Source organism: Lasiosphaeria miniovina (genome assembly GCF_030549165.1).
Source record: "Lasiosphaeria miniovina strain SMH2392-1A chromosome Unknown B0T26scaffold_2, whole genome shotgun sequence".
NCBI classification, from domain to species: domain Eukaryota; kingdom Fungi; phylum Ascomycota; class Sordariomycetes; order Sordariales; family Lasiosphaeriaceae; genus Lasiosphaeria; species Lasiosphaeria miniovina.
The window spans coordinates 2,768,105-2,778,939 of NW_026848221.1; the positions used below are offsets into that span (position 1 = coordinate 2,768,105).

The window sequence follows — 10,835 nt, forward strand, 5'->3', positions numbered from 1 at the left end:
TTCATAGTCCTTGGACACGCAACTTAATAGCTACCTAGACGTCTTTTCTGCAGACGGAAGCTCAAAAGAACATATTGGTGGTCTTTTTCTTCATGGTAAATACCACAAAGACCATAAAGGCGCCAGCAGCTTTCTAGGAGAAGTTGAGGTTACAGACCACGCCCGCTGCCTTCTAGATTACAGCCAAGATCATATCGTAACTAGAATTATTAGGTGAGAAAGGTAACTCGCGTGTTTTGGTTGCCGGGATTCTCTGCCTGATTTCTTTGCCTGATTTCTCTGCCTGATTTCGGCCCTGGCGCTGTTGGTGTACGTCACCGTCTCGGTAGAGGCGGTCGTTTGCGGTGCAGGGATTCTGCTGTTGGTTTGCGTGGGGGGTCGTTCCGAGTGGAGTTGGCAGCGTCAGACCAGGGTGGGCGACGATATATTCGTACAGGGGTGACGAATATTCGCGAATATGATGCGCTGAAATCTGTGAGGACCCGTCCACCAAACTGGCCCTGAAGCAGCCAGAGCCGCCCAGAACCCACGGGCCTATCAGAAGCCTCCTCGAGGCCCCACCTACCCCACTGATAGATGCAAACTTATTCGCGAGCACGCGACGCGTTGTCGGACTTTTCCTTCTTTCCCTCCTCAGTTTAGAATCTTCGTCGATAGCACCCAATGGACTGAGTTCACCTCAATGCCTTGCCCTGGTCGTGACAAAATCGACAGAAGATTCTAGTGGGGCAAACTTTAAAATCTAGCGAGATGAGCACTATAAATTAGCGAGCTGACGCTAAGCTACAGCAGGTATCTTATTTTGCTTTTTACTGTCAGTTTCGCCCCCCTACGGCGCGCCGCAACGGCAGTCCTCACCTCGCTAAATTTTAGCGCACGATCTTTAACGATATTCGTACAGGGGTGCCGAATATATTTCCGCCCACCCTGCGTCAGACCCGCTGTTTGAACCGTCGTCAGACGACCACTCTTCGCCGTTGTCCGAGCTGTCTCCGTCCATACGGAACGGGCTATAGCCGCCCTTGTCGTCCTGGAGCATTTCCAGGTCCTCGTGCGTGTTCGGCTGCAGAACGCCTACCTTGTCGGGCTAGATAGGCAAAATCGTGCCTATGGCCAAAGAATCACTTCTCAACTGGATAACTAGACCTCCTTCACTGCTAGTAGGTAGTCACAATTCGGCTTTCTTCAACAAAGGGGGTGTACGGATGCCTCTTAGTCTTCTTCTCCTTGGCCTTAGTCATGAACGGACGCGATGCCGTCCTGCAATCGAATTTCCGGGTCTGGATAGTCTCGCTCTGCTTTTCTTGTATCAATCTCCTTCACTGAATTCTGGGGACTTTAGCCGGAGCGGCCCGCGAGAAGTAAGGTCCCAGACCGTGACCCAACCGAGTCCAAAACTCCATGTGACTCTGGGGATGTAAGGCCACGTCCGAAATCCAGATCTCGCCCAGCACAGGCACCGACTTGCAACCAGTGCGAGAGCTAAGATCTCATCCCCGCAACACTCACAATTTCCAATCCTCGCCCTTGCAGCAGCTTACACCACCTGGGATGCCGGAGGGGGGCGGGTTAGGTTAGCTCCGGGTGCAGCTAGTGGGTGGTACCAGCTAATCTACAGGTGATATACGCATATTACCTCCAGCATCCCTCTTTGAGGGCTTGGACTTCTATCTAAGAGCAACAGTAAAAAGAGTCGTTGTACAGAATCAGGAAAAGACGTCCTGCGTTACTTCTCACGTACAGTTGACTTTGAGACAATGACGTCGGGTATGGAGCTCGAAAAAATACACTGGCGCGGGGAGGCGTTTAAGTGTCTCTTGTCACTGAGGAAAGCAACTACTTAGGCAGCCACGAGCAAGGTGGCCATAATCCAGCCCTGAGAAGGCACCAATAGATGCATTGGGAATATGCAATTCCAGCTTCACACTGCTCTGTCAACTGGTTCGGGACAAGCAGGCTTTTGTGAGATCGGCACTGAGCCAGGGGCTTAGGATGATTAGGGAAACTAGACTTGGGCTCGGGCCCATCAGTCCGCCTCCTCCGGGCTCCGTGGGCTGGCTGGATCTCTTCATGTTGTACAACTCCATCAATCCAACTTCACCTTCTCTTCAAGATGAGTGAACAACAGAGAGTGGGTCCAATCACTTTACGGCCTCTCGTACAACTTCTTCCAGTTTACCTTCACCATGCCCCTCAAGATGGGAAATGTAAAGCAGTAATTGAACAGAGACCCAGGCTACTAACGAAATGCCGTGATGGTGCGGATAGACCATGGCATGGAGATAGCAACGAGCTTGACGGTCGTAACGAACACTGGCAGCCTCATCCCATCAGCCCATGTCTCTCTTCTTACAACAACGGCTTCACTACGTGCTATCGTCGGTTAGTCGATGTGTTGTGATCTGGCCTACGGTCACCCAGCCGGGACACGTCGCTCTGGCTCCAGTATACGCGTCGCTACTGAGGATATAGCACTTCGCGCAACCGCCCGAGGTAGATCTTACATCTTACCGTTACTAAGGTAGGTCTTACAGGGAGGTAGTCTGGCTCGATAGCAATTCGTAGGCGCTAGCACACCGTTGTTGAACTGTATCAATGCCCCCTCCTCCTCATCTTCCGCTCTGCGCTGTTCCTTCCCAAAGGGCCATCTGAACTTGAACGGACACTCCTCAGGTTCCGCGCCTAAGAGTAGGAGAGCAGCAGCGAGAACCCAGATCCGCTGGGTGTAAAGGTCACGATGACGGAGGAGGCCCATTCGATAGAAGGCATATGAAACAGTAATAATGATCGCTTCAACCGCACAGGCGATCAGGTTCAGTCGCCACAGGAAAAACGAGAGTTGAATGACATGGGGCCAACCTTTACCGAGCGGCCGATGGAGAAGGCTGCCCCAAGGTTGCGAGAAAAGGCAGAGGGCCAAGTCAGGATGGGTCCGACGAGGTTTGACGAGGGGGACTGGCCGCCTTCATCGTCGAGATCCTATATCATTGTGGCGTTTTCCGGGGCCTTGTTTGGGTGTTCAGCTACGTGATCGAGAGCGATACCTGATTCCTCTTCGGGATAAAGAATGGTTGCCCATGCCCTCATATTGTCAAGTGCGTTTTAGAGCTTATTCTAGCACAGCAATACACGTGGTTTTCGGCGCAGGTGTTGATATCGTTCAAAGAATAATTCTGGTGAGCATTCTACGTTGTGGGAGGTATCTTGGTAGGATTTTATTCCTCTGTACCCAGGTTTATTTATTTAGTGATGAGTGCTTGTGGTGATTAGTCCCTAAACGCTAACTTCCACTAAGCTAAAGGCTTAGGTTCTTGTGCTCGTGTCTATGTGGCGCAGCAGTGCATGATTGTATTCCAAGTGCCCTGCCGGACCAGATGGCAAATTTCCTTACAGGTCGCTCTGACCAGCACACTAAAAGATGGTGGACCCGACACCCACCTGGTGGTGGCCCCATTAGAGGTTCAGGGGACTACAAACTCTCCTACTACAAGGTCGAATTTCGCGCCATCACCAACATCTACAAACATATCAAAGCTCCACCCTATTACGTCATTACGTCAGCTACGCACAGGCCATATAGGCCATATTTAGAGCTTTGAGAGCCCTACCACATCACCGAACGTTTCTGCAATCAGCAGGATCATCCTTTTGTTCCTACGACTCTCTGCCTACCGCTGCCGGGACCCTACATTCCGAACCATCATTTGGACCCTTTTTCGCCCAGTTTTCTAGAAGAGTCCTAGGACCCACCCGCAAAACCTGGCATAACCCCGCAGAACGCACAGACCATTATTCTAGTCACTGCAACCCATCGCTAAAACCCCCATACCTATACCCATATTACTACCTATTATCAATGATCAGCAGCCCGCGAACCCTCATTGGAACACAAATCCTTCGGTACATCGCAACCACCGCGAACACATTACCCACAGAATCAATGAAGGTCCTCGAAAAATACTCCAAGCATCTTCCCGAGGACGTCAATCGAAAGATTGATGACCAGATCAAGCAACAGCTTAGGAGCAAGCGACGTCAACTAGGCAAACAACCCAAGTTTAATCCACGTTAGACTTTGGAGCCCGACACTATCAAAACAGAGCTAACAGCAGTTGTCAAATTTGTCAATCACCAGACAGTCAGACCAGCTCGCCAGATTACCAACGACTCATTAACAGCCACGCAATACCTGGACCAAAAAAGCCTGTCTACGAATTGGAAGGAGATCGATAACCTATCAGACGACCCAGCCATACCAGCCATTGGCGGCCCGGAGGCATAGATGGCGCTAATAATCTTGGACACCAACAGCGACAGAACGAAGAAGCAGTCAAAAAGCTATCAGGACAACAAGCACAAACTGGAGCTCAACTACCGGGCCAAATACGTACAACATTTCAGCGACTCGACCTCGCCTGGCTCATCAAGAGTCCAAAGGATAGCCCCCCAGCGTTCTGGGAAGGAGCCGACTAGTTCAGCGTCACTTGGCGAAACCAACATCAGAAGATGGTGCTACATGGGCTTGCATTGCTCGTGGCTTTTGACCGGCCGGAGGCTGACGCACTGTGATAAACTCCCCTCAAGGGTTATTATATACTGAATCTGCCGGCCAAGCTGCAACTGTATGTCACCCAGTTTCCCCCCCCCCCCAAAAAAAAAAAAAAAAAAACTACCTGAGGCCCGATGCTTAGCGTCTAACCAGTTTGCTATCTGCGTCGTGATGGATACAGCAGGAGAAGCAAAACATTGATCTCTTGGTTGGTGGAGACCAGGCAGAAATTTACGAATTCCTTGACTGTATCCGTCAGGAGTCAATGAGATTAGAGCGGTCGAGGAAGGCAATGCGACCGTCGGATAGGGCAGCCTGGGGGCGGAATCGGTCACTGAGAGCGGGGGATTTCGGCCCATCGAGCACTGCCACGAGAGGCTTGGATCCACGAGAGGCTTGGATCACGGACCTTCCAGGTCAATGAGGGATGGTGGTGTGCCTGTACCCGTGCACACTCAAATACTTTTGCATTTTGCCCAACTGTCAAGGCGTTTTTTCCCCCTCGAAGACCATCTTTGATTGAATGTGATCCCTACAGCTTAGGTTCGAACGGTAGGCGACCAAATGTGTCCAACAAGATATGTGCAAGAAGATATGCATAGGAGCGTGCATGTGGCATCAAGGCAACGCTGAGACTGACAAGGAGTCAGCAAGCACTGCGATAGTGCCTCTGGGTCCTCACCGCTCGGCTCGGCCGCAATCGTGGCTCGTCGCCATTGCGACCTCGTGGCCAAACATACAAGGTCGGGACGCTTAACATCCACCATCTCGCTATTCGTCGCAGGAGAGTAGTCATGGCGTCAGAGTACGGGTTGTTCTCCGGTCGGCTGGCAGGCCAAGACTTTATCCAAGTCTTCCAGAGCTGGCAATCTTATCTCGACAACATACTCGCCCATGCGACTGAGCAGTTCCAACAACATTTCAACCAAACCAAAACAAAAGTCCTTCTGATTGTAAATCAGCATGGACGTTTCCGGATGTCTCGGTTGAGAGCTCTGAGGAAGAAGATAAGGGTGGTCTCCCATGACTGTGGTATTAATGACTATATCGCGTTTGTGCCCACACCGGCACTGGAAAATGTTACGGCCCTCGAGTCAAACCGTCGCGTGTTCTCGGCTATCTTGGACTTTTACCGCAAACAGCTCTTCAAGGACATGAAACTTCAGGCCCTGAAACTATCATGGTTGCAGGGTGAGCGCGGCGCCAAGGTCGACGATTCCCCATCGAGTTCGAAGCCAAGATGGGGCACATTTGCTCCATCATCACCGACATGCTCCAGCGGACACCACACCATGCTTGTTGTGGAAGCGGATGCCAGCGGTTAAGACAATAAGGAAGAGAAAAAGCAGAAATAACTGATATCGCGAAAATGCAGAGCAGAGGTGTCCCCAGTCTTTCATCTCTACACCTGGAGTGAGGTAAAGTATTTACAAGTCCAATCCCCTGCCGGAATGCATTCTGACACGTCTGCCTGCCCAGCTCTCCGCGATCCGGCGTCAGTTTCTGCGAGAAATCCAAGGACGCAAATGTACCTCTTCAGACCGACTCTCGAGTCCATTAGACAATACTAACCCTCCGCAGATCTCCTTTGTTCGTGTCGCCCAACATCTGCCCATTCCTGAGCCTATGCAAATATGTCACCCCCAGAAAAGTAAAAGACTCCTCGCCCGCACCGCCATTCCCTCCTGCCAACTTTAGGATAAACGGCACCTGCGCCCCCATGACGCACCAGCCGATGATCCGCACAGCTCATCAAGACACTCCAGTTCGCCCAGGTGCTCTGCGTAGGCTGCCCCGACGCTCGACACAGTACCCCAGATGGCGTTGTCGGGGTCCCCATCACCAAGGGTACTCAAATCAACGGCGCCCAGCCCTTGGCTGAACACATACCTGGCCAGGTCTTGCAGGAGCATGGTGCGGAAGCTGTGACCTGCCAGGGCGGGAGCCGGGTAGGCAGGCATCTCCTCGTGGAAATCGCCAATGATGGTGCGCCAGAGCACCTTCTCGCGTGGTTGGCCCGTAGCCGCGTAGATAGGGGCCACGTGTGCGGCGCAGAAGGGGAGAAAGTATGGCTGGGCTTGTTTCTGAGGCTTGTTTCTGTTCGGTGATGGGATACGTGATGGTGGACACGTAGTCCATGTCGGGCCAGGGGCATACTGTGGCGATGGTGTCGAAGAGAAAGGCTGACACGACGAGACGGTCGCCGATGACGTTGGGGGAGGGCATCATGTGGCTGAGGCGGGCGGCTTGGGAGGCGTCGTAGAGACAGATGTTCCAGGTGCTAGGGTAGACGGTGCGGAAAAGCTTAGTCGTTCTGCACGATGCACAGCGAGTCAATCCACAGATACCTCTCGCCGATGAGTGGCACCAGCGCTATGGCGTCTAGCACTGTCGGTGCCAAGCTGTCCCAGATCCGGCTGAATGCGCCCTCCTGTCGATGTTCTCTCAGATTGGCCTTCTATGTCTTGAGCATGGCCGCCTGGCCCCAGACGTAGCTCAGCGCGACATACTGCGTGTTGTTGGATCCCGGGACCAAGCAATGCCGTTGGGTATCTATACACCAGCCAATCCGCACAGACAGCCGAAACACAGACAGCCGAAACACAGACAGCCGAAACACAGACAGCCGAAACACAGACAGCTGGAACAACGACCGCGAGCAGTTGGGGCTGTGGTGGTTATCGCAGTGTTCTTTCCACTCTTTGACAGCCGGGGTCAACATAGCTGCAGTTCAGGCTCCGTCCGATGCTGAGACCTTGGACCCGATCCGTGTCCTTGGAATCCTGTCCATCTCGAGGTATCACCAACAGTTGGCCCCAATATTTGCCGGTGCCGTCTCCTGAGCTGGACTTTGGTCGGGTGGAATAGAGGTCGAGCGTCAGGTCGTCCGAGACCAAGTTGGCCACGATGGAGATGGTCGAGTCATACGATGAGCCGAGTCTCGAAGCGTGGGACAGCAGGAAGAGCCGGTGGGCGGGGCAGCTGTCTCGAGTCAGGCGGCTTGGTGAGTCAGGCGGCTTGGTGATGTTCTCGTAGACGCGCAACGCCCGCTTCTTGCCGCTGCGGCGCGAGGTGTGAGGATTTTGCTACCAATCGAGGTAGCTCGTTGCTGCATCTGAGATTCGTCGACAGACTTGACAGTACAGGCTGGACTTTGAAATCCATTGTGACGGTTGAGTTTTTGAATTTCGAAACGCCAACAAGATGACTGCCAATAATTACGGCAGATAATTACGTCTTGTAATGTTGGTGAAATGCGGGGGGGTTGGCAGCAACGAGAGGGCCTAGCCGGAGAATGCCTTGTCCTACTTCTCTTGTTGAAACTGAACTAGAAACTCGGTAAGGCAGACTAGGATCGGAGCGTCCTTGGCAAAGCCCTAGGGTAACTTACAGCCCTGTAGGGCTTGGTCGTTGGCGTACCAGAATTTCCGTCAAGTTTCAAAGGCAGGAAAAGGAGTGGAGGGGTAATTAGACCGCGTATTGTACCCCTTTCACGACGGAAGTGGAATACCTATGTAGGTAAGAATTTTTTGTCCACGCACATGATGCAGGCAAGTAATTTTGACCGTGGACTTTTAAATATCTGAGCTCCCCCAGAGCTTTCAACGTGTAGTAAGTTATTTAATACGATTGAAAACCCGTTGCAAACACCGTACGTCGTAGATGCATCAGCAAAGATATTCTAGCCGGCCCCTAGCACACGAACCATGTAGTTTATCCTTAGGAAGTGAGCAAGGCATTACACGCCGATTACCCAGGTTTTGCAGTCAACCTGTACGCAGGCCAGTTACAAATGTACAAGTGAACGGGATGTTACGCTCCACCTTACCCTCCTCTCGTACAACATATTTCTGCACTCGCCACAGCAACCGCAACAATGTAGCAGCTGTGTCTAGGTCCTAGCGAGTCTCACTCGCTGCCCCGACGCTCGAGGCTCAGGCCTTAATTATTAGGCAAAAAGAGAGGGTCACCCTCCCTAGTGCAAAGTCCAGAACGCCACGTCCTAAAAGGGTTTGGATTGAACCCACCAGCTGCCTGATTCGGGGCTATTGCGGGGGGTCCAGCGAGCTTGAACGGATCCGTGGAGTGTATGACGGCACCTGGCACGCTGGATAATTAGCACCGGGGGATTTCAAATGCTGGCCAATGTGGAGGGTGACTCTTACTTTGTTCCTGAGCCTTCGTACAGAATCCTGAGGTGCAGGAAGCTGTGAACCGAGAGAGCCAGCGACCAACGGTGTATCGGTTGCTGGATATAAGACTTTGGATCTCGGAATAAATCAAACTATTCGATAATCTTATTGTAGAGATCTTTTATATTGTCCAATCCGATCATCCATGTACCGAGGCTCTGTGCTCGTGCTGACAGAAACTGGTTGCTCCCTTCTAGCTCGTCCACGATGGTTCCGTGAACGTGGCGTCGGAGATGGCGAATGGCGGGAAGACAAGCGTCTTTCCGACTTCTGGTGCCGAGGACTGAAAACCACGGCTCATGAGCCAAATATTCAAACCTGCCTGCTATGCAAGCAGCCAACCAAAGGGACAGGTGCGAGCCTAGAAACCGACTATAACACCACCGCTTGCTTCGGGCATTGCTATGTATGCGGCGGCCGATGGTCTTGGGATCGAGGAACATGGAAAAAAATCTAGAGATATGAAGATCGTAGGAGTCAGCAAGTGGCATTGTGCGTGTTTTGCTGATTCATGGGTGTCGAAAACGAGCCTAGACCTTGAATCGGATTTCTGGCATTTTCGCGCGGGCCTTGATGATCAAGACCACCTCCAGTGATTTGATTGCGAGCCAGAGGGTGAAGGAGTCGCTTGCAAATTCGTTGAGCTGAGCTTGTCTGTGGATTGCCTTGTGCTCGACTCGCCCTCGAGAGCAGAAATCCAAAAGGCGAAATCACAAAATCTGGTGGAGGAAATCAGGATCATCTGTTGGAATGTGTCAAGCAGAAGGGCCTCGAAGGTTCTAGGTAGAGACTTTGCCGCCCACTTCGCCACCACAATAGTAGTATAAGAAGGGGCTTTCTGGCACTGCCGGAAAGCTAGAGAGAAGAACACGCATCTAAAATCCATCACTTGAACCACTAGCTTTCGGCGTACAGTTACGCCCTGTTGATTCCAGTACCGGTACCCTGGTGAATCCAACACATCTTTGCCAGCAGAACCGTGGTCGAAGGGCCGGAGGAAGGAGCGGTGTATTCCCTGGTGGGGCAACAGGCGAGCACCAGCCTGGCGAAAATGGCAACCGCCAGCTGAAAATTTCACTGGTGGTCCAGCCCATGGCTCCCAACGAGTCGTCAAGGCGTAAAGCTGATCTGGGGTTTCCATACCGCGGCTTAAGGTAGTCGAAGTAGGTAGTAGGTAATCATATTCATGTCCTCGCTGATTCTGCGCCTGGTATCCTACGAAGAAAGGTGGGAATCCTGGACATTGCCAAACGAAACCTTTTAAAGACTCTAAACTAACCCGGTCAAATCTGGCTCCTGCAGGCAACGAGGGACATGTAAATGTATCCCGGTGACAGATGTATTCATATCATGGAACACGGGAACACGGGAACACGGGAAGCTACAGCGCAGAGGACACCATAAGACACGGTCGGGATCTCGGGCGTAGCTACAGTGGAAAGCCAGATTAGCAGAACACACAACGCAAAGCATAACACACGCGTCGACGGCCGGGGTGTGACTGCGACGCCATATTAGAAGGTAAGCAAACATCGACTAGAATCATCTTGCCACTTCTATGTGAGGATAAGGGTGCTTTTCAACACGGCTGGGCTGTCCCAGCTCGAGTAGAATGCCATCTCGCCCAACGTCCTTTGGCCCTCTCGCGAGCATCGGCAGCACGCTTGTGCCCTTTGTAGAGCACGTAATTATCATTTGTGTCGTAGTCATTATGGTTTCCATTGAACCTCTTTGATTCCGTTGACCGGGCGCTAATTCACGAGCATAACGCTTTCCACAGTCCAGAGACGTCATCGCGTAACGAATAACGCGTCAACAGGTGAGATGGAGTGCACCGCGTGGCTAGCAGCAGTCAACATAACAATCTGAAATCTACGAATGCCAGCAGTGTGTGCCACAGGCGCTACAGCGAGTCACAGCATCAGGAGACAGTTCGGCTTCACAAGACTATAGGCTCTTCTCCATGGCACCACCCGGAGGCGATGATCACAGCGAAAAGATTTGGTAGAAGATGGGTGGGTTATCAAAAATTATTCCAGCGCAGCTCACGAGAAACTAGCCCTCGTGAACTCGCCTGAGGAGCTCAACCGCGA

At 52.1% G+C, this 10,835-nt stretch overlaps 2 protein-coding genes across 2 annotated transcripts; both read right to left on the reverse strand.

Moving 5' to 3' along the window:
• Nucleotides 1-2,257: 2,257 nt before the first annotated feature.
• On the reverse strand, nt 2,258-3,082 carry B0T26DRAFT_694891 (uncharacterized protein). The gene has a single exon (XM_060441265.1). The coding sequence runs from the start codon at nt 2,753-2,755 to the stop codon at nt 2,501-2,503; it is 255 nt and encodes an 84-aa protein (XP_060300395.1). The 5' UTR covers nt 2,756-3,082; the 3' UTR covers nt 2,258-2,500.
• A 2,729-nt stretch (nt 3,083-5,811) lies between these two features.
• On the reverse strand, nt 5,812-7,809 carry B0T26DRAFT_799535 (uncharacterized protein; the record flags this gene model as incomplete). The annotated part of the gene is made up of 5 exons (XM_060446974.1): nt 7,694-7,809; nt 7,358-7,635; nt 6,707-6,863; nt 6,279-6,621; nt 5,812-5,957 (listed from the first exon to the last, which is right to left on the reverse strand). The coding sequence occupies exons 1-5, from the start codon at nt 7,712-7,714 to the stop codon at nt 5,812-5,814; spliced, it is 945 nt and encodes a 314-aa protein (XP_060300396.1). The 5' UTR covers nt 7,715-7,809.
• Between the last annotated feature and the right edge of the window lie 3,026 nt (nt 7,810-10,835).

What these genes read in the sequence shown, in the direction of transcription:
- B0T26DRAFT_694891 (XM_060441265.1), bottom strand. Translation starts at nt 2,755, where the DNA reads ATGGGCCTCCTCCGTCATCGTGACCTTTACACCCAGCGGATCTGGGTT.